The sequence below is a fragment of the Amblyomma americanum genome, chromosome 7 (genome assembly GCF_052857255.1).
Source record: "Amblyomma americanum isolate KBUSLIRL-KWMA chromosome 7, ASM5285725v1, whole genome shotgun sequence".
NCBI classification, from domain to species: domain Eukaryota; kingdom Metazoa; phylum Arthropoda; class Arachnida; order Ixodida; family Ixodidae; genus Amblyomma; species Amblyomma americanum.
The window spans coordinates 68,094,057-68,118,254 of record NC_135503.1 but is presented as its reverse complement, the minus strand read 5'-3'; the positions used below and the strand labels follow the sequence as shown (position 1 = coordinate 68,118,254).

The 24,198-nt window shown below is 45.1% G+C and overlaps 1 protein-coding gene across 2 annotated transcripts; it reads left to right on the top strand.

Moving 5' to 3' along the window:
* The first annotated feature begins 4,417 nt into the window (after positions 1-4,417).
* On the top strand, positions 4,418-23,370 carry LOC144099281 (sulfotransferase ssu-1-like). 2 transcript variants are annotated; one of them, XR_013307367.1, is made up of 4 exons: positions 4,418-4,583; positions 16,257-16,930; positions 18,553-22,709; positions 23,029-23,370. XR_013307367.1 is itself a non-coding variant. In XM_077632466.1 (3 exons), the coding sequence occupies exons 2-3, from the start codon at positions 16,257-16,259 to the stop codon at positions 18,833-18,835; spliced, it is 957 nt and encodes a 318-aa protein (XP_077488592.1). In that variant the 5' UTR covers positions 4,418-4,583; the 3' UTR covers positions 18,836-23,370. The 2 variants fall into 2 exon arrangements, 1 of the variants encoding a protein (XP_077488592.1); XM_077632466.1 differs by having other exon boundaries at positions 18,553-23,370.
* Positions 23,371-24,198: the final 828 nt, after the last annotated feature.

Here is a 24,198-nt window from a genome sequence, read left to right as displayed (position 1 = left end):
TTTGTCGGCAGAATAACGCCTCAAATGCAAGAAAAAATTGATGAAACCTTGTCCAGGGCTGTATATGCAAAGAACACGCCGTTCTCTCTATCAGAAAATAAGCACTGGCTCACTACTTTCAAGATGCTTCAGCCTTCATAAACACCACTAGCCGGCACCTTTTGAGCGGCCCCCTGCTTGACGCTGACTATGAGCGAGTAAAAACTAACGTAGAAGAGGCTCTGAACAACTCGACGTGCCTTATACCGCGCTCACAGATGGGTGGACCAACATTCGCGCCGAGTCAATTGTGAACTGCGTCATCGCAACACCACAGCCTGTGTTTTACAAATCGGTTGAAACAGGCACAAATCGGCACACCGCGGCCTACATTACCAGAAAGATTTGTAATGTGATTGAGTCTCTGCAACCCCACAAAGTAATGGCCTTGGTTACAGATAATGCGAGCAATATGCAGGCAGCATACAAGAATGTTGTTTACAAATTCCCTCACATTTCATCCATTGGTTGCTTAGCACATGGGCTGAACCTGCTCCTCAACGACCTCATGCGCCTAAAAGTATTGCAAGAGGCCCACTAAACGTACAGAAAAGTAATCAAATATGTGAAAAACACTTACGTAGTTGCTGCTGCACTCCGACAAAAGCAGGAGTAAAGGTACGATAAAGGCAATTTCACAACACTCAACCTGCCTAGCCAGACAAGATGGGGTGGCTTCACCCTGTCAATACAAAGCCTTCTCAACAACGAGGAGGCACTGCAGGAGACTGTAATCATGGGAGAACTCGGGGTGAACAAATGGATACGGCAGGCCGTCTTGGACGCGGCTGTGTTTTGGAAACAATTGCGAAGCTGCTTAGACCTGGTGACACCAGTCTCCTCGGGGATTACTACGCTTGAATCTGACAAGGCCTTGTTGTCGGACGTCTGCGAAGTCTTCCAGTCTAATAAAACGCAAGTCGCGGCGTGGCTGGAAACTAGCGCATTGACGCAAGACGAACAGGCTCAAGTAATGCATGTGATCAGCGAGCGTGAGGAGTTCTGTGTATGACCCATTCACATCGCTGCCAACCTCTTAGACCCATGGTATCGTTGCAAAAGCCTGGATGACGCACAGGTTGCAATTACGTCCGACTGCATTTCCGGCCAGGCGCCGCTCGTATCGCTGGACGCGTGCGCCGGGAAACTGCTCTCTAACGTCGCAGAGTACAGAGCCTGTAAGGGAATGTGGTCAAGAGAAGGAGTTTGGGATTCTGCGAAACACTTGGATCCATCCACATGGTGGCAATTGCTCTGCTCCAACCAGCCCTTGAACCCCCTCACCTGTCACGTACTCCAGATTCCCCCATCTTCTGCGGCGTGTGAACGGAACTGGTCTGAATTTTGGAATGTGCACACTTAATTGCGCAACAGGCTCACAGGGTAGCGAGTGCAAAAACTTGTATAAGTGCGTATACTAATCTAAAAGCCAGGAAGGATTTGTCCGCTGCACAGCGAAGCATGGACCTGTCTGGTGAAAATGGTTGGACACGGAATCAGATTGATGTATCTGTAACGGTCGGTCAGAATGCCCTGATGTCAAATTGCGCGTAGATCCTCAACCAGTAAGCTCGGTTGGGACTGCGTGCAAAAATATAAGAATTATATTGGTTTCGATGTCCGAGAAATAAATATGTGTTTTATTATACAACTCTTTGAGTAATCGTTTCTTTTTCGTTTTTTTTTATATCTTTCTGAAATAAAACATGAAAAAACAAGTTTCTTTCAAGCGCCTCACAATTTTATGAACTTTTGCATCTCTAATAGTACATCAAGGTAGAGTCCCGGTTATTTCCAATGGCCCAAAGCTAAAGCTCTGTGTGCCATGTGAGGACCATATTTAATGCTCACCACTCGTGTAGTGCCCCCTTGCGAGCACTTGAGGTACATGTAAATAAATAAGTAAATAAATAATTAAATAAATAAATAAGTGAATAAGTAAACAAATGCTTCTGATGTTGGTCATTGGTCTCCGGCAATAGTAAGAGAACAAGAAGGCTTCGCTCAACCCGCCTTGAGCAGGCCGTGGAATGCAATGCCTTCGGCGCATAAAGCTGAAAGCCTTGCTGTTTTCTTTTTTTTAATAAAGAAGGTTGGACGGAGATATCGGAGAGCATTACGAGAGTTTTAAGCAAAAAATAGCATGGCAGTTTCAAACCTTTTATGTCGTCTTGGTGTATAAAAACAGCCTAAAAGTTATGGGCTTCTATGCGCTCATACCACCGGATGGCGCCCCGGCGGAGGCATGCGAGGGCAACAAGCGATGCGAGGCTTTTCACTCGCCAAAATGGCGCGTATATGTCGGAGCTAGCCTGTGGCCGTGGCGCCACCGAGTGCAAATAAAGCGGACGGAAGAAGTGGCGCCGGCATAACTCTGCTGCAGGCGAGGTCATCGTGTTCAGTTCACACTCATCCGAGGCTCTGACTTTAAGCATAAACTATAGAGAAAAAATAAACTAATAAAAAGAAATTAATAATTATGATAAGCCGCCTCGTAAATGCGAATGCATCTTTCAGTGACACTCAAAAGTTTCGGGAAGCAATTGAAAATCACGCAGCGTTTTCCGATACTTCTAATACACTGGGATTCATCCTGGCGCCTTTTTACGCGGTAACTCGCAAACACTGAATAAAGAATCCTCCCAAGAAAATAGTTAAGGTCTATAGAAAAGGCAATTACATTCAGCATCCACCTTTCTTTAGCACTGCCTTGTGACTGCAAGAACAGACTGTCAAGCCTGATTAAACCTTTCCAGGTGCCTTCGTAAGTGAATAACAGCCTTGTGCCACCTACTCCCGTGCTTCTTTCAATACAAGCACATCGGACTTGCTTCGGTCCTTGGCCACGTTTCTTATTAATTTGACCTCGCTCTATACCAAAGGATAGTCGGCCTGTTTAGTTCAGCTGGAACAGCGACTTCCCAAGTGAGCCGGCGGGGCCAGGCTCGAATCCCGCTCTAGGAACAACTTTCCATAAAGTGGGAGGATTTTATAAATTATGACTATATATATATATATATATATATATATATATATATATATATATATATATATATATATATATATATATATATATATATATATATATATATATATATATATATATATATATATATATATATATATTATTGTTCGGAGAACTCGGACCTGTGAGGAATTCCTAGAAGATCAACGTGAAGGCGGATGAGTCATCGAAGTCACGCAGCTGCGAGGACTGGCGTTCACGGAAGCAGCGGTGAAGGCAGCGGCGACAATGGGACAATGGGAGCTGGGAGTCATCTGGACATTCCTTGACAGCCAACCTGACAGCTGTGGTAACATCGACGCGCCAATGTTTGATGCATCCTTGTCCCTTTCCAGCTGCTGGGAATCGGCGTGCCTTCCTTTCCCACACGGGTATCGACCTGGTCGCCGTGGCGTCATCGACGCAACAGGGTTCGAGGACTGTCTTTTCCCCTTTCCTTCGACCGAGCTGCGAGAGAGCATCAGCACCGCCAACTGCCGTGGGCGGTACGTCCAGTGTCTTCATCTGCTCCTTTCTTTGGACATCATTCTGCGAACCTTATTCCCCAGTCGGGGATCTGGGGAATATAAAATGTATTTAACGGGGTGCTGGTTTGTTGCCGACACACTCCTATCTCGAATGTAAATACGTAAAATAAACCTACGGTACAGTTTCCTTCTTAACGGAGTCCGACGCCGTCCTTCGGAGCCGGGAGCTGTGGTGCTGAACGAGTCAGTCAACTCAATAGCTCTTCCGTCTCCAACACTTGTGGCAGCGGTGGGTTTGAAGAGAAATCTCCAACAGTACCTAAGAAAAAAACCAATACATCGGCAACAGCCCAGGCTTGTTCACACCGGCTCCACAGCTGGCTTCCTGTTTTTAATAGCGGTTATGTCAAAAAAGAAAGAGAGGACAGTCGCTGCGTGGCCTTCTCATTCCATACGCTAAATCAACCTTATCTGATATTCACCAGTACTGTAAAGCACTTCTGGAGTTCTGCGCAGAAATTGCTTTGAAATTGCAGAAATCGCTAATTTGCTTTCTGAAGTAACACACACAGAAACAAAAAAAAACTTGTTCTTGGGCTGTGTTTATTGCCATTTCACCAAAGCATACGTTATCGGCAATGAGAAGGAGAGCCTAATGACGCACCTGACCACAGAAAGACATTTGAATTAGACGCGACAGTGGCAACAGTGGCGCCAAAAGCTTCACCTCGTTTTGCGAAAGGGATTCAAGCGTCGCTGTGCAGTCGTCGCCATCTAGCGGCGGCGCTGTGAAACTAGCAGAGCACTCGATAACTTGATCAGGGGCAGAGTGAACATCATAAAGAAAAGCACAGCCCGGAAGGCCTTCGAGCTGCTTGGCTGCGGCGCCAGACAACGCTCCCTCTCGGCCTCCGCCAGCGCTGTCCCCATCGTCATCTTGGACGCGCGCCAGGCGAGCTGCCGGCTTTCGCTCTGCGCAAAGCATCCCGGAAGGTCGTTCCCTCTGTCTATAGCTGTTTGTTTACCCAGAGAACGAGGCTACGATTCCTGTGGTGAGTACGATCTAATCGCTGTCACCTGCCCCTCCTCTCCTTTCCCTGCACATTCCTTTCATGTATGAGTCCATTTCCTACAAGTAGACTACTAATTATCATTTTCGCCAGGTCATTCCTTGGCAGCGGTCAAGAACGTCGCAGCGATCATCTGTTATATCAGAATAGTAGTTTTAATCGCCACTTTGCGCCAGATATAAGGAGTTCGCTGGGTGCAGACGATGGTCCTCACGCTCGGTTGAGATTCAACACTCTCAGACGCACAAGTCTTCCTTATTTCGGTCCCGCTAGACCACTCACACCCACCACGTTATGTGTTTCCAAAGGCACGTGCGTCTAACGGCGAGCTTCGCGGTTTTGAGGGTGTTGCTGTTTACAGCGCTCCGCGCATCGATCGCCGGACTGCTCTCTGGTTTCCATCGACTCGGCGACTTAGCGCTACGTGCCGCCGCGAGCTTCGAATGGTACGAAGAGGGGTTTTACGTAGAGGCTGGGAGCCGAGCTCGAGCGTCAGCGACACGCCCACCTTTCTTGGCGTCGGCGCGTTCCCAGCGGTTAGGCAGAGAATTCTTCGAGCACAGACGGCCTTGGTGACTGCAAGCGGCGTCGTATTGGCGGAGCAAGTCGGCGCGAGAGTTGTCCAGATAAACGCTTTGGCGGCAGAGCTGGGAAAAGACCGGATGTTTCATGTGCACCTAGCTCGCCGAGTGTATCCGTTTCCGCAAAGTTAAATGCTTCTCATTATACGTTTCTTGGAGCCAAGAGCAATTAGATTTTCTTCTCGGTACTGCTTCCGCGATTTCAGTCTATTTCACTTCCGGTGGTCAGAACCAATGTCTTGGTTATCCTCCACCACGACATAAGCCACACAAACAGGTTCTTCTAAATTTAGAGTGGGCGCTTTCCTGATACATGCCGCGGCCAATGTCAATCTGTGCCTCCGGCGTTCGAGCTATTCATGGCATGCTTATTAGAGCTGAATGGTAACGCGAAAACGCAAATGTTACTGGGCGGCGGCCAATGGTACTTCTGTCGGCGTTCGAGCCGCCATGTTGTCTTGGAAGGACACCTCCCAAACTTAGTAGTCTGCTTCGTGTAGTTAGGGCAGACAGAGTATAAATTCTTCATTAGACAACGCCGCGTCCGCAGCGACTTTGCTTATACCCTGTTGGCTTGAGTAGAAAAAGAAAAAAAAAATCGGAAGTTCACTGGAAACCTTGACAATCGGTAATCGGTTGTTTGGCAGGCCGGCTGAATCGATTTACTTTATTATGCCGGTAGAAGCTGGAATCTATGTCTATATCTTGGGCAATATACGCGGCAGTGACAGTGACCTTGGCAATTGGAGTAGTCATTCTCAAGAGGCTGGTAATATGAGTTGTACTTATAAGTAAATATATAAAGAGTATAAGAAGACAGCAAAACGAATGTGACGGCAACTTCGCTTACTCGAAGGAATGTTCCACTCCGGCAGACGTGTAGTTTTCGCAATCGAATTGAATAACGGAGACTGTAACTCACCCTAGCGCATGCCTCTTAACGTTATCAGCTGTTACCCTATACTGAAAAATACTGTACGCTATATGAAACTGGATTCTACAGGAACAAACAGGTTTCTCAGTGGTCTGGTTTGCGGCAGTCAGGTTGTTACCGGGCCTGTGGGGGTTTCAATGAGTCTAGTTCAGCGCTGATACCTGAGCGTCTGAGAGATCGGTACTCTTCGGCGCCCAAACAGGTTTAAACGGGTCCCGCCTAGCCCTCGTACCGGAGCTATCTGATTTGCACTTAATGCAGATAGTGCGATCATTTCCTTATTACTTCAAGCTTAAAAGTGAGCCGATAACGTCTTTAGCCATCCTGATCGATGTAGCGGCGCACCTTCATATCAGTAACTGCCGAACAACTTGCAACGCGCAAGTGGCAGTAAGAACGTAGGTTCTCGTGAGTGATATGAAAAATTCGCGCGAAGATAACTGAAACACAGCGGTAACCACCGAAATATTCGCGGTAGTTCTACAGCAGGCGACGTAGTGCGCGAAGTAGCTATGGCGAATGCATTATTTTTGTGGATCGTCCTAGTCAAAGCAGCAGTATAAAAATAGTGAAGCATGGAAAAGAAATGAGTAGCAAAGGAAGAACATACACAAAAGAAGGCGAACACAGGTTTTGTTTTTTGCACAATTTATTTCATGTTTCCTTCACTGTTCTGGTTATTAATACGAACTAACCAAGCTGTCGCTCGTTCAACGCTTCCTGGTGCATTTACAAGTATAAGAGACTTATTTAGTAATAATAAAAAATTTTGGGGGATTTTGGGGGAAAGGAAATGGCGCAGTATTTGTCTCGTATATCGTTAGACACCTGAACCGCGCCGTAAGGGAAGGGATAAAGGAGGGAGTGAAGGAGAGGAAGTGGTGCCGTAGTGGAGGGCTCCGGAATAATTTGAACCACCTGGGGATCTTTAACGTGCACTGACATCGCACAGCACACGGGCCCCTTAGCGTTTTTCCTCCATAAAAACGCAGCCTCCGCGGTTATTTAGTAGCGAATTATCAGCATCTTTGCTCCGCTTGCCGCATGGGCTGCTAAATGAAGCATTATTCCAGGTATTTATAAGCCAGCTAACTCAGTGGGTAGCAAAAATTTTGTGTTCTGAGAGTATAAAGAGCTAGCATTGGAACAGTTGTGATGTTCTGATATGTTTCTATTAAAACCTATGCTCAGTCAATATTCAGGATATCGGCTGCACCTCCTGATGACGTGCAAGAAGCTTCAGCACACTGACGGGGCAGTCGTCTTGCTACGAGTGCAATATCTACTCTTGAGACAAATACACAAACTTCTAAGTGCGATTACTCTGGTCAAGGAAAAATAATGCAGTAATGTCCAGCGTCCAGTGTGGCTTGGTGTCTAGCACGCCCAGCTGATGCTGCGTAGGTAAGCAGTTCGTGCCCAAGAGCGGAACAGCTTTGTTCTTTTTCTCTTCAGCGTTGCTTTATTGTCTTAAAATGTATCCTAGTTACTTTTTACGGCCGAACTTTCTTTCAGCCCCCCTTTTCTCTCCCAACAATACAGGGCCATCCTTTATATCTATATAGGATCATTCTCCTTCATACAGGTTCGTCATAAGCAATGACCCGGTATACCCAATCCGTTATCAATGTCCGATGAATGTGAACACCACGTGCTGACGGCTTTACCAAAGCTGGACTGCCGCGGCATCAACCATGACTACCCATTTCCTGGAACACAGAGCGCAGACTCAGAATTCGGCGCACCCCTGGCGGCAAACCGGACGCGTATAAAAGTACGCCACAGGCATCACGGCACCATTGGGCGCGGCGGCACTGCAAGCATGCGGTACGATAATCCGCTCGTCTACTTTTTGCAGGTGAGCAAAAAATTTTGCAAATGTATTCGTTCAGATGATCCATTCTTGGTAGTGCTGCCGTGCCCAAGGCTGCTGTGTCCTTTGCTGTATGATTTGGCATCTTATGTACGAAAACAACTTCTGTTGGCTGGAGGCATCGAGTCAAACCCTGGCCCCGACATAGCCCAAGTGATGAAACAACTTCAAGAAATAGCGACGGACCTCAAAGAAATCAAGGAGAAACGTTTAACTTCCATAGACGAAAAGTTAGAAAATCTTGCTATCCTCGATAACAAGATCTCGCGCTGTTTGAACGAGGTGGCCAGCCTGCAGGGGGTGGTTTCAGACCTTGAACTGAAACTTTACGATTTAGAAAATCGCTCTAGAAGGAACAATTTGATAGTTTACGGTGTCCCGGATGATTCTGAAGAGAGCGACGACTCTCTTGACAAATTAATGAACCAAAGCATCTTTAACAAGCTCCTCAAAATTAAACCTGTAACAATCGAAAGGATACATAGGCTAGGAAAGCCGGGAAAGAAAAAGAGCAGACCAATAATAATGAAACTCCTGAACTTCCGGGATAAAGCCCGAGTGCTGAAAAATTGCCACAAACTAAAAGAGAGTGACTTCTCAATTGGCGAAGACCACTCGGCACGGGTACGCGATATAAGGAGGAAACTATGGCAGTGTGCAAAACCAAATATGGATAGTGGAGACAAAGTACATTTGGTATACGATAAAATACGCATAAACGGAAACCTTTACCGTTGGGATGACACAACAAACGATAAGGTACTCATTGAAACACATTCACACGTTCCACATGAGCCTGATTCACCCCCCAGCGAAAAAAACGAACAGGCAGATGCACCGGCGTCGCGCACCCGTCACAAAGCGAAGCGTCCCAAATAAGCTTCCTAAACATAAATGCCCGCAGTATTATAAACAAGACAGACTCACTGGAATCCTTGCTTCTGTGCCTGGAACCTGATTTTGTGGCCGTAACCGAAACGTGGCTATCATGCGATGTCCGGAACACTGAGATTACGCCACCTACATATTCTGTCATACGAAAAGATAGAACAACACGTGGCGGTGGAGTGGCTATCTTCATCAAAAATAAAATACCATACACAGTCTTGCGGGACGTCGAAAACGTCGAGGCGTTATTTTGCAAACTAATCTTTGGCTCACGTAGCATTACCGTTGGATGTGTTTACCGCAGCCCTACAGCCGATCGTGACTGTATGTGGTCTCTATATAATTACATGCGCCGCTATGCTTTTGGGTCTAGATTAATACTACTCGGCGATTTCAATCTTCCTGACATCAACTGGCAGACGTTAGAGTTTAATTCTCCTTCATCAGAAATTATCATTGATTTCATGCTCAACTTCAACCTATCACAAGTAGTAAATCAACCTACACGATCACAGGGACTCGCATCGAACATCCTTGACTTAATATTTCTCAGCGATCATTTTCCTACTGACAAAGCTCAAACTGAAACCCTAGATGGAATATCTGATCACAAATTGGTTTTATGCAATGTTCCCGACCATGATGCCGTAATCTCGTCTCAAACACAAATTTTGTACCCTGATTTTTGTAACGCAGACGACACCAGTATTCTAGATCACCTGAATTTTGAATTCTCACATTTCGAGGTTTTTTCTTCCAACGCTTCAACAGACATTGAAATGTTATGGCTTAGGTTCAAAACCATTGTATTGCACTGCATTCAATGTTTTGTTCCAACTAAAACAAAGAAACAAAATTCCTGGATTACGCGGGACATCATTCACGCCAAGAGGAAGGTGAAAAAACTGCGAAAGCAATTGAAGTCAAATCCACAAGCCAAAAATCAACTTACAATAGCCATCCAAACAATGAAATTAAAAATCAAAGCAGCCAGAACTAACTACTTCGCAGAAACGCTTCCTAAGGTTTTGGAACGCGCGCCCCGGAAATTTTGGGATTATATAAACCCTAAAAAGAGTGAACTTGAAGGCTCAAGAGAAGTACACCATATTACTGCCACATCCCTAAACAACTACTTTCAATCGATTTTTACTAAAGATAACGGTTTTGATCCACACTTAAACTACAGCAACGAAAAGCAGCTAGAACCACTCACTGTGACCGAGTCAGGAATACTAAATTTATTACTTGCTTTAGACACAAAGAAATGACTAGGCCCAGACAACCTGCCGAACTCATTTCTTAAGAGATATGCCGAATGGACAGCCAAATATCTATGCATAATCTTTAACAAATCATTGTCATCCTGTGCTCTTCCAAATGAGTGGAAAATTGCAAAAATCATACCGATACACAAATCGGGAAAAGAGGATGATGTCGCAAACTACAGGCCCATCTCACTCACTTCCACGACTTGTAAACTCCTGGAACACATCATCCTAAAACATATAACGACATACCTGGAACGGGAACACATCTTATCACCATTACAGCACGTATTTCGAAGGGGGTTGTCCACAACTACGCAGCTAATTGAATTAGTGCATGATTTATCCTCCGGTATCGATAATCAAAGACAAATAGACCTATTACTATTAGATTTTTCGAAAGCATTTGACCGCGTATCCCATCGTAAACTAATAATGAAGCTGGAATCTGCATTAGGAAATAGCCCCATGGTTACTTGGATCAAAGGCTATTTAACAAACAGATCACAATACGTCTCGCTTAGCCTGGAAAACTCGAACTTAGTGCCTGTAACATCCGGAGTACCACAATGTTGCGTATTAGCCCCTGTCTTGTTCCTCATCTATATTAATTACTTACCATCAAATATTTGTTCTAACATCAGGCTCTTTGCGGACGATTGCATAATATACCGCGAGATCAGTTCAGCCGCAGACAATGTAGCTCTGAACGACGACCTTGAAACAGTAAATAAATGGTGTAATGATTGGCAAATGAACCTAAACGTAAAAAAATCCGCCGCGTTATCAATAACCAGGAAAATACAAAAATCAGCATCTCAGTATGTCATTAATAATATCCCACTCCCCCAAGTCGTAGAACACAAATACCTCGGTGTAATCATATCCCATGACCTTACATGGAACTCCCATATAACTCACATTACATCCAAGGCTCTAAAAAGACTCTTCTTCTTGAGAAGGCGCCTCAAACTAGCCCCATCAGAGACAAAACTATTAGCCTATAATACCTTTGTAAGGCCAATTCTTGAATAATCTAATATTGTCTGGTTTCCCTCTACTAAACAACATGTAAGTAAACTAGAACAAGTACAAAGGAAGGCAATCAGATTCATTTTTAATAAATATAGCCAAACTGACTCACCAACTGACCTACTCCAGAAGGCTGGTATGCTTACCTTGCAGAAGAGAGCCAAACTAGCACGTCTTAGATTCATGCACCAGTTGCTCAATAATCAGCTGCATATTGACACTTCTACATATTTATCCTTTACAGATACCAGGCCCACACGCCATAAGCACTCTCATACTTTAAACGAGTACACTTTCCGGACCGACTGCTTTAAACACTCATTCTTCCCGCTAACCATACGCGAATGGAATACCCTTGACCCAACCATCACAAGCTGCTCATCATTAAATAACTTTGTAGCCCTCGTCGAACACCAACTGGGTACGGAATAAATGCTTTACGCACCTTTGCATATGTACCCGCCTTCCAGTCAGGCACAGGTCGTGTTCATTGTGTGCGCATTTTTACATGTTCTTCCTTTGCATTACCTTACATTTTTGCCTTTCATTTTTAAAATATTGATTCATTGGCTTCCAGTGTCTGTTCTCTGTTCCTTGATTACTGTTGTCTGTTCCGTCCATTTGAAAGTTTATACACTTTTACTTCTTTTCTTGAGTTCTCGTTAAACAACTTACCCTCACAACGCTGAGTGTTTACCTTTGTGTTATGCTTGCTTGCCTTATTGTGCTTATTTATTAGACTGTTCAACTTATGCCCTTCCTGTTATAATCCCATATGGGATTGACAGTATGCACCAATAAATAAATACCGGACTTTTCAATAGGATAGCTTGGCTTTCTGTGCTTGTACAGCCGCCCTTACAATGGACGGTTGTAACAGTGGAGAACTATTATGCATCGGCAGCATCAGCTACACAGTGCCCGCATATGTTGCGGGGAGAGGCGTCACATTCCGAGGCCTTAGCGTTAACCGTATAGAGCGCCCTTGGACTTTCATTGGCCGTTTTAAAATTCCACGCATCAAATGCATCCTACCCAAAGAGCGAGAAACGATTCCCGTGGTATTTTATTTATTTATTTATTTATTTATTTATTTATTTATTTATTTATTTATTTATTTATTTATTTATTTATTTATTTTTGCTGCGAGAACATTTGGAATCCCCTTTTTCCTAAGAAACGCGGTGTTCGGTCGTACTGCGGAGCGACGATCGGCAGGGAGCAGCTGTTGAATGACGTATTACGATGCTTACACAAGCTTGCAAAATCCAAACAGAATTACGAGGGGATTTCCTGCCGGCTTTTGCTGATCCAGAGCGCGCCAAACATGCCGTAAAGGTAACGATATCATTACACTCCACAAAGCTTTTTCAACGGCTTTTTCGTTCCCGCAGTTTCATGTGAGCTCTCTCGTGGAAATCGCCTAGCGTCTCGTGGGATGCCTCAGGCGGGAACGCTGAGAGCAATCCATCAAGAAGACATGTTTTCGCACAAGCCTCGTTCGTTTATGCAGAGGCCGCATTCCAAGCGGTTGTTCGACGCACTGTGGTAGCGTGATCTGATCCCGGCGGCCATATTTAGAACCGGGTATAGCGTGACGATCGGTTCGATTGTCCTGTCTCCTGATCGTGATCGGTGGAGTTTGTTCGCTAGAGTCAGTGCGCAAGCTATTTCCTTAAGTAGTCAGGAGTTGTGCGAACATTCGTGTGGTCAGTTATCGCAACGGAAACGACGAAATGCAGCCACTGAATAAGGGGACGAAGATGGAATTGACGTTTCGAAGCCCATAGGGGTTCTTTGTTGTGAACAATTGGAACACATGCAGGCGGTGGCCCCGTATTTTAAAGCGGAAGATATGGCGTAGCGCACGCACGCAGATGGCTGATATGTTTTCTGTAATATTGACAGTTTTGAACCTCGTCTTTATGAGTAATGACTAGTGAAGAACTAGTCTCTACTCACAATACTCATTGTCACATTACTCATTGTCACATCCACTACAGTGACGTCGTCCCATGCGATGTGGTGACTGACGATGATTATGCTCGGCTTTAGCGTTTGACGCTTGATTTCACTTAGTGATCTAATGTTGATGCTCTTTCATGCGACTAGAGAATGTTCCCTCTTTCGCCAACAGTAGCATTACTGCAGTACTAGCGTTACTAGCAGCGCCTGTCTTGTCTACCCATTCGTTGTTTGTCTTGGCACAGTCGCCTTTAGAAAGGCTGTACCGCTAGCCGGACTTTCTATTACAATGGCAGATTACCCGTGGTAATCGTGCTCCACCTAGCCTTTACTTGGTGGCACATAACCTTAAGTCCTTGCAAGAGCATTGTATTCTTATTGTCTATAATCTTTATCTTTATTGCTCCCGATTTGCTGACGTGGCGAGGCTCGGCAGTGCGATGGCACGTGGTGGACAAGCAAAACAAAGACAGTAGCAAAAGCTCTCAGTCTTGCAGGAAACACAAGACTGATAGTAATTCCGAGCAATGATGATAAGGACCCAGTTGTGCAGCTTGTTGCAGCGCACGCAGAAAAGCCGAGGACAAGATTAGCCCCGAGTAGCTTTCAACCCGGAAGCATTACAAGGCTCTGTTATCTGTTTTGCCAGTCAAGGATTAATACTGCATTCAGTACTCAAGGAAAATACGCGAATCAGCACCTAACTTCGTCTTGCTGTCCCGCGGAACACTACGCCCGCGGGATGTCGACTGAGCGAAAGTGATGGCTTTTGAAGGTGCTGCCCAGAAGGAATGGATGGTCTGCTTGGTGCTACATCATGAGGCAAAATGCAGGGTTTCATATATACAAGGCGACAGGAATGGAGACGCAACGCTGTTTTGATCTCTTCTCTTCATTGTGACAGGGTGCAGTGCAGCGCACCATGGCGACATTACTTCTACTTTGGCGACATTATATTGCATCTATAGGGGGCTTTATTGGGTGTTTTGTAAGCGCAGAGCAACCATGGGAAAATTATTCACAACACCAAAGAGAAAGTAACATTTATTTTGCGCACAATTAAGCGCTGGGGATGTCTGCAGCTTGACGTATTATCGCCAGCTGATCGCTGGATTGGGTTCGAAGGTCATTTATGTGTGTGTTAGCTTTTAGGTCACATACTGAGATATTTCTGAATATCTCGGAATGAAAACAGCCAGTCAGGAAACTCTGATACGCAAACGGAAGTTGCCGTAATTTGCCCCTGAAAGACCGAAATTACGCAGTCATACGCTTGATGAAAAATAATGTTCTTGCGTGAAATAAGGCAAGGGCATGATCGCCAGCATGGAATAAAAATATGGGAGTTGAACCTAGCAATAAAGGGTCACTTGCGTATTAACTGCCGTCAATTTCAGCCTCGAAGTGAGTTGCACTTGCCTGCCGGCGGCAGTCGCTGTAGATAGCGCCCATCTATTGCGTGGCCATCATCCCTATATTTGGTTACCCCTGTTAACGGCCACACACTTCTCTTTCTTCATTGACATGAGCAGCGGACAACGCCCGGCTCACTAACTGTTCCGTACATATACTTAAATATACAGTATTGTGCGTTTTTATCGCTGACACTTTCAAAAATTTCCCCGCCTCAACCGCTGGCTCGTTTGCGGTGAAACTGCACACAGAGCTTGCGTATTATGGTAACTTTTGTATCGTAGCAAGTTTGGCAATGGTACTTACTTAGTTCAGGCGCACATGATGCGAAAACGTAAGCGTCTACGAGAGATCGGCGAGCCAAAACCCGCAGACGACGCTTTTTCGCTGAGAACCGGCATTGGCGCCATCTGTTTTCGGCAGCGGAAATCGTCCAGACTAGGCCGCCGAGGCGAGCGTTGCAAGGAGCGCGGGCAAATGATGAGATACGCCTGGAATTGGTTTGTTTTTCAGTGCTATAATTTGAAAATACTTAAGATGAAGCAAATGCCGAACGGCATACTCAAAGGGCCCGCGCTCCTTGCAACGCTCGCCTCGGCGGCCTAGTCGTGACGCTTTCTGCTGCCGAAAACATATGGCGCCACTGCCGGTTCTCAGCGAAAAAGCGTCGTCTGCGGGTTTTGGCTCGCCGATCTCTCGTAGACGCTTACGTTTTCGCATCATGTGCGCCTGAACTAAGTGTGTACCATTGTCAAACTTGCTACGATACAAAAGTTACCATAATACGCAAGCTCTGTGTGCAGTTTCACCGCAAACGAGCCAGCGGTTGAGGCGGGGAAATTTTTCAATGTGTCAGCGATAAAAACGCACAATACTGTATAGACGGGCTCACGGCCCAGGCAGCAGCTATCCGGTCTTGAAGCCACCGGTAGGTCGACAACTCATTCCTGTCTCAAAAAGTGGCGCAAAAAACTTCATCAAAATTTTTGTCATTTCGTAATTGGCGACAGGTGCGCCAGACTCTCTAAGGCTTCACGAGATATTGTCTGAAACATCGAATTAACTTGTTCTGCACGCACAACGATCTTTTAAGAAAGTGAGCTGCACTCAAGCAGTAAAAGCGCAGATAGTCGAGGTTGTTTTGAATTTCTGTGATGCCCGCGCTTTGCCGGGAATGCCCCATATATTGTCCAGCATACCAGTCATGCAGAGAGGAAAGCTATGCCTTAGGCTCATTGAAATGGCGCCATCAACGAAGGGCGTAACTGTGTCACTTTGAGCATTTGGGAAGGACTTAAGGACCCGCGGCTTTCCGTTCATCGCTTCTACTGTCCTGATATAGCAGCGCCAGCGCCCTGTCGTATTTGGCCTGCTATTAAAGTGGAATCATTTCCCTCAACGTAAGCATCAATGGCTGCTATGACCCTCATAGTAAGACGTACCGGCGGATTCAAGGAGGAGTGGTTGGAGGGTGGGGGAGCGACCGTCCCAAAAGCGAGAACCTTGACGAGAAAAAACCGCATCCATAGTGCCCCATTTTGTTTCGTCGAAGGAAGTTAGATAAATCCACTAAGCAAAGAATACCCCCCCCCGTGCCCTCCCCCATGCCCTTCCCCCATCAGAAACACCAATCTCCTTTTTTAGCCTTCATGCGGGCATAACGCGTGAGTCTTCCCATATCTTTAGCATTCTTACTCGCAGATGGCGACCACCGAACCGGACCCTAACCAGCGGCCCTACTACGTAGACTTCGACGGCTATCGCCTCTCTTGCGCTTTCGACACCGATCTTCTCAGGTCGGCTCTTGAGTATAAGCCCCGAGCGGACGATGTCTTCGTCGTCACATATCCCAAATGCGGCACCACCTGGGTCCAGCACATCGCTTACCTCATCTACAACGACGGTAAGAAACCAAAGGACGGTCTGGACTTTCTCAAGAACAGCCCGTTCCTCGAGATGACCGGAGTGGGTTGCCTGGAGTCCATGAAACGCCCAGGAATCATCAAGTCTCACTTTCCCTACTCCATGATGCCCATGTCTCCTGAGGCGAAATACATCTACGTTTGCCGCAACCCCAAGGACTGTGCGACGTCTTTCTTCTACCACACGAAGGGATTTCCTGGTTACGAGTTCACACGGGGTACCTTCTCAACCTTCTTTGACATCTTCTGCGAGGGGCAGACGGACTTCGGCGACTACTTCGACCACGTGCTAGGATGGTACGAGCACCGAGACGAGCCCAACATTCTCTTCCTTCATTACGAAGACATGAAAGCAGAGCCCCGAGAAAGCGTGCTTAAGATCGCCAAGTTCCTAGGCCAGTCCTACCATGACAGGCTGCTGCAGGACGCCTCCTATTTGGAAAATGTGCTCAGGTATGTACGGCTCCCTTAGCCATAGTTCCAGAACTCTTCAATGCGCAGAAGCTGCTGAAATGGTGTCACTAGGAAATATATTGCGAGCCTGATTAAAATACTGCATGTGTGAAATAAAAGCAACGCATTTCGTAGTGGTATTCTTTGTGCTGAAAGCAATCGCCGGAAAAATAAAAGGGCTATTTCGTTTCATGTCAAATATCTAAGGCATATTTCGGTAGAACTCCAACTCGCTGAATAGCTCAGAGGCCTGTCTTAACTGTGGTACGATCGCAAGAATTTGTCTAACGTTAATCATTCTCATGTCGAAAACTGAATTACTAAAGAAATTCGATTTTCTTATCATGTTGGAAAACAGAAACGAGGTATTGATGAGTGCAGAGCTTAGCTGTTAGTATCATTCCTCCTTACGCTGTGGGTCATACCCCTGCTTGCCCTTGTATTTTCTCTCCCCTTTCAACACTCCTGTAGTACGTTAAAAAAATTAATGTACAGTACCGTAAATCAGCGTTGGGGGCATCATCATCATAATCGGCTGTGTCATTTTATCCCTGCACGCTTCTTAACATCAGCCGGTCACCTGACATTCTGCTACGCTTGCCTTCTCGAAGGGGACATCTGACTATCGTCAGCGCAGCTAAAAAAAAATGAAAGCTAACCAACATTAGCTTTGTTGTCAACGCAATGATGATGCTATTTTTTTACTCTTATTATCATCGCATTGTTCTCGTCATAGTAGAGCACGAAGTGAGTGATGAGATGTAGTTAATTTTTTTTTATGCCGGCCTAAACAATGGAAGAATGCAGATGATGTAGCACATTGATGTGCAGGACATTTGCTGACAGCCGTAGTTCTGAGCTAGCTCTTCGACTCGTTCATTTTACTTTGTCAGGTTTGATGCATATTACCCTGTGCAGCATGGCAACGAAGCTCATTCTTCCAACCCCTGCTTATTTATCATTCATTTTTCTGTAAACCAGCACCCAATGTTTCATTCCCTCTCCGCTGCGTAGCTGAGGCTCGATTTTCACAGGCATGGTTGAGATGTAGTGCGGGGGAAAAGAGGGCAGATATTCATACGCATTTGTATTCTTTGTCAAAAGGGCTCAAAATATATATGCATACATATGTAAGATATATGCGTTATCTATGGGCTTCAATTAAAACGAGCGATTGAAACATCATCAAGCATCGTTTTACTACGTGTGCGTTTACGCTTCAAAAGTTCCAGACACAAGTCACTAGCCGTTATGGAAGCTCTAAAGAACTGCTGTCGCCTTTTCCTCTTCTTCAGTTGTGGGACTCTTTCGCTGCGTTATGTTCCCGCTGCGCATAACTTCGCAAAAAACTAAACACAGCTGTAGAGCGGTACCATTGTATAACAGGAAAAGAAGTAGAGTTCAAAAGCACACCGTGTGGCAGAAAGAGGAAGAAAAGAAGGACCCATTATGATGTCATAGGAATGGCCTGGCATCAGGAGTTTTTAACATGCAAAACCAGGTGTGGTCTTGCAGATTTCAGTGCGCCAATAGTGTCGAAAAGAAAGGAGAATCTTGAGAACTTTGCTGAGTTGTTCAGGGCGCTCTTATAGAACCACTGCGATGCTATCTGGCCGGTGTAGGTACAGCGACGTGTCCGCCATGAAGCAGTACACCAACGACTCCTTGGTCCAGTTCTTCTCGAAGCCTCTGCAGGCCGGCGAGGAGGTGCCCGAGGGTCTGCAGCTCTTCCACAAGGCCACCCACGACAACCCCTCCGAGGCTAAGCTGGTGCGCAAGGGAATCGTGGGCGACTGGAAGACCCACCTCACGCCGGAAATGAACGATAGGCTAGAAAGAAAGATCCACGAGAGGCTTGCGGGCACCGAGTTTGTGGACGTCTGGAAGCGGCATGGCGTCATGTGAACTCTCGCTTGTTGTGCGTCCGCAAACGCTTCTCGCGGTGTTTTTCAACGCAAATGCCATGTAGTAATGCAGTTCTAAGTGAAATATTGTGTGCGTGTTGCCAAGTATTTTTTTAACGCGCGTTCAAAGCTACCGTGGTATTACAACAGTCGCGATGGGTGTCGGCAAAGGATGCTTTCACAGCTGTGACATGACTGAAAAGGTAACTCGGATTAAGTGAAACATTAAGCTATTTATGCTGCCTTCAGACGTAGTGGGAAGAGATGTGAGCATTCAATTATATGATGTACGTGGTCTACTCAATTTCTTACTTTGTAACTAAGGCCGTAAATTCATTGAAGTTCCGTATATTTGCATATATGTTAAGTTGCTGCTTTACTTCAGTCGACATATGCAGCCTTTTTAAACTGCTGTTTGTGACCTTAAAGACATCACACTGTATATGCCTGGTCTGCGGGCATATTCTAATTTGTTCAACCCTGTCACTACTGCTGGCCCGTTACCATCTGCAATGACTGGCTGAAAATTAAGCCTTCCTGCAAGGGCGAATGACAGCCGTTAGAAATTTCAGAAGCAGCTGTGTGCGACGAACTTCATGCATTCCGACTGTTAACGGGTAACCTGCTTGTAATGTAGCTATTGTGAAACGAATGTGTGTCAGAGCAGAGTTTATTATAAGGTTCTGGAGGACAGTACAAAAAATTAGAGAGGTTAGATTAAGAAGGGCAGACTGCCTAGTGACGTGGCAAATTGGAGCCGTGGGCGTAGCCGAGCTTACAATGAGGACTGTTTATCATCATTTTGTATTGCTGAAAATATGCAGAAATCCCTACTATTTTTTTAACATTCTCGAACTTCAACGAACGAGACTTTTAAAAAAATCGCCGGTGTTGCAAGTCGTCCTGTGAATGGGTTAGTGTTTGTCCATTTTTTCTGAAAACATTTGCCTTCGGACGTATTAGAAATACGTTCCAGCCATGAGTCAGTCCTGGATGAAATCAACGCCTACGACAATTAGACAATTATCTATAAGTACAAAATCATAATGTTGAGACGTGATGGCGCCTTCAGCTTCAATGCGAGAGTCGTTCTTAAACAGATAAACAGAGAGACACGAAACCTTTTCGAATAGGTTTCTTAGTGGTTAGCTTCAACTTTGACTTTGGATACCTCAAACAGTGCCACATACTAAGATGGCACAAAGTATAATGGAGACTGCACTTTTTTCGTGATGTTTTCAAGTTACTCAGTCTCATGATTCTAGCTTGCATGAGTCTAGCAAAGATCTAGGTCGCAAGCTGGACGAGTTACCCACAAATATTCCTATTTCAGCAAAAACCAGCATTGTGCCCAGTCTTGGATTGGAAGCAAGTTTTATGATGAATCCAGTGAAACAGGATTCCTCCCTGAAATTCCGCTTTCCTGAAAATTACTCATCAATGAACGGAGCCTTCGAAGCTAAGCTAGGGGTATGAGAATCGGCAGCTGCCCTCGGCCCGTTTGGGAATATCCCCTCAGCAAATTGGTAGATGACCACGTGCCTTTATGAACTGTTGTTGATCAAAAAATGACCACTTATAAATTAGCTTGAAGAGTGCCCTTAGGAACAAGGCGAGCAATAGAAATACAGACCTAAGGTTCCATTAGCATTTATGCGTCGCTTGCTACCTCTCACTAGACAGTGTTGAACAAGATTGTTGCACGTTTCAAATTAAGCACGTAGGGATTGCGTTACACATTCCGGCAAGCGCCGAAGGCCTGGTAGGTCTAGCTTGGACGGAAAATAGTCTGAATGGTGGCGGCAATATGTTACACAAAATAAAATTGGGTATATAATAGACGAAGAAAAGGCAATCTATATCGGTAGACCATTCTGTAATGCCCCCCATATTTAATTCTGACCTGGTTGCAGCAGTGAAAGTATGCTCCGCACAAGAGGAGGGCTCGTTATAATTTTTTTCGTTTTGTGAAAAATAAAACTAAAAACGAACTGCGCAGCGCTACGCACACATATCTAATAAAGGTACAGTGGTAATATTTTAAACTCCTCGGTATTGAAGAATGCGAGACTTGAAAACTAAAGATCCTATTTCAATGTTTACGAAGGAAATTTGGGGGCACCAAGAAATAATGAGGTCGTTTTTTTTTTCATTTTAAACCGCAAGTTAAACGGTTTTTTTTTATCACGTTAATTCATAAGCCGCAGTAATTCAGGGACACACTATTTACCGTTATTTTACTCATGCATTAACTTTCGTTCTTTACGTGGTAAAAAAGACGTATATTTTCGAACGGCAGTCGCATTCTGCGTGCTTTCCGCTACGTGGAACGTGATTCTCAGCTGTTGTTGTTGTTATCCTCATACAATGGCACATTCCCACTTATGCGAATCGGCCAAGAATTGGGATGCACAGAGACTTTTTCAGATCATTTTTTTATTGACGAAAATAAAATGAATGCTGGGGAGGAGCAAAGGAAACAAAAAGAATAAACACCGAACTAAAACCGGAAGTGCATATTACTTGTGCACACAGCCCCAGATATCTTGCTTGTCTTTGCTTTGAGCTCAAAAGGCATTTACTCCACTTATCGCCGCTCTATCTCGGATTCAATGGGAATATGTAGTTTGTTTTTTTGCTTATTTACTTGTCTCTAGTTCGTTCGTGTCTGCAAGACTGATGAAAATTGAGGGGAGTCGGATAATTCGATCCCTCTGCGTTCAAACAAACAGCTGCAACAGCCTATTAGTCCCTGAAGCCCTCAAGAGCCGGTTACTGTAGCTAAAGGTCCAAAGGCTTGCTTGGTTGGCAAATGCAAAAGCCTCAAACTGCGAATGTCAGTACACACAATTCCAACAACGCCTCTTCTATACTGTTAACATCCTGATCGTAATCCGCTTGCTTGTGACTGTACTTGAAAATAATAAGAGCAAAGCAGTTGCCATTGTACACTCAGAAATTTGTAAACACGTTGTCAGCGATCATGGACCAATAGTGGCGAGCTGGTCGATGCTAGAACAAAATCCTGACTTGTATTGTAACCCGAAGCTATCTATTTCTGTAGGACACCTGTGCTGATGCTGCTCGGTGTATTTTTATCAATCTAACTTTCTCCAAACAAGTCTACACCCTACGTGACACCCGATTGTCTGCCCCGTCAGATATCCGGTTATTCGCCTTAAGCCAGAAAATGCACGAGTGGTGTAGTATTTCCCCCTGTTTCTGGAAACTGCTGCCAGTGCCTTTTTTTGTTTTGGGAGTTTTCAGCACAAACGTTTAGCATGTACTACGTGTCACAGTTTTTCTGATATGCTTGTGCCTTGATATAGTCGGTGTTTCCGCGCTTGCAGTGCAACCTGAGACGCGCTGTTGCGATGAATTAAAAAGCTTTGCAGCAAGAAATGCCACTGCGGCGGGTCGCTGTTTTGTCGCTGTGTTCTCACCGATATTGTAATTTCAGAGTTCCACTTTCCTATTCGATAAAAGCAGTCACGATTGAAACATAAAATGTAACACGTTTTGGTTGAGGGGGCCTTACGTAGATGTCGCTACTATCTCTGCAGCTTCAGTGACCGTTCCGGCGTAATTCTGTCGTACAGTTGCTAGAAAGGTGATTCGGCTGCTTTGGACAATAATGTCGTTTACCTCTCTTATTATGTGCCAAGTGACTCACGATGACAACCTTGTATATTGTTATGTGTTTTCTGCTTTCGTGGCCTTACCGTCCACCATAACTTTGGATGTGCTCAATGGTGCTGGTTGTCGCAATGTCTCTGTGCAATTTGGTGTCTTTACTTTAAGACCAATCTGCTGACTCTGAGTGTTCTTCATGTCAAATAGAAAAAAAGTGGTTTCGTGAGTGTTATTTCATGCTAGTTGAGAGAAAACTGACGCCAACCAATATTTTTATTTTTGCCCAACGTTTCTGGACCTACTCGGTCCCTTCTTCAGGGGTGAATATATAAAAAAAACTCTGTGCCAGCCGCAGCAGCGTGTTGCTGCCTTCGCTCTCCCTTTGTTAGCACGTGGCGCAGTCCACTAACGTACGCGGAGGGGAGCGGTCCTGGAGTCCTAACAAAGAGAGAGCGAGGCAGCCACCCGCTGCTGCTGCTGGCACACTTTAGTCACCCCTGAAGAAGGGACCGAGTTGGTCCTGAAACATTGGGTAAAGTTAAAAATATTGGTTGGCGTCAGTTTTCTCTCAACTATCTCAAGAACCCAACCAGACGGACATCTGTCGATGATGTTTTCGTTCAAATTATTTCGTGCTGGTGTTAAAATAGCACTTTAATTGCTCCGTAGTCTGTACCCAGATCGTGTTAATGTACTGAGCGCACTGCAAAAACTCTGAAATCTGTGTTTCCCCTGTGCTGGCATGGCGTTGTCTCGAAAAGGGCTAACAATATTGTGCTCTTAATGAAGACGACAAAAACGTTGCCTTCGTCAGTTCCTTTGTGGCGGGAGTGCGCGAAAGCGCATTTGATTTCGTGCAATAGATGTTGTACAAATAAAAGAACGTTCTGTGGACAATGAAAAGCACTGTTCATCATTACATTCAGCTTTCAACTTTAAATGGTGTCCACAATTTCCGATAGTTGTCAATGTCTCTGAAGCTTCCTCATGAGTATGAAAACCACCTTGATTTCTGTAGACATCACGACATAATGACAGTATAAAAACAAAGCAGCTGCGAGCCCCAGAAACAAAATAGAACTATACTGAGTGAATTTCGGAGTGCAGTTTATTCGCAATGTGTAAATATATATTTTATTCGCCTCCTAAACAAGAAATCTGTAAACTGAAAGCTGTACAGCTGCTAGCCCCAGAGACAAAATAACTACAAGTAGTGAATTTCTGAGTGAAATTTATTCGCAATGTGTAAATCCATATTTTATTTTCCTCCTAGACAAGAAAGCTGTAAATTAGCTTGGAAGCCAAGGAACGGTAGACACGCGGCAGAGCAGACTGGCAAAAGGAACAAGCATGGTGAAACATTATCACAAAATAATACACAAATATGAGAATAATTAACTGCATACAACTACGTACACGAACCTGCAGAGCTCTGGGAAATCCACACAACATCGAAAACAGCTTTCAATGTAAGCTTCACAGTTAATCTACTTCTCCGCATTCCGCAAGTGACCTTTGTTCCCATTTACCATACTTAAAAACAAATACGGCTATCATGACTAAGGTTTTAAAGGCTCCACCTATAAAAGCGCTTTTCTTCAGACTTTACTTGACTATGCAAAGCGCGGAATAGCTTTGCAGCCAAAGTTTCAGTCAGCGTCGACAGTTTCACTTACATTGAGAGAATGACAATGGTCTCTGCGTGGCAGTTGTGTTGGCCACCAGAACGTG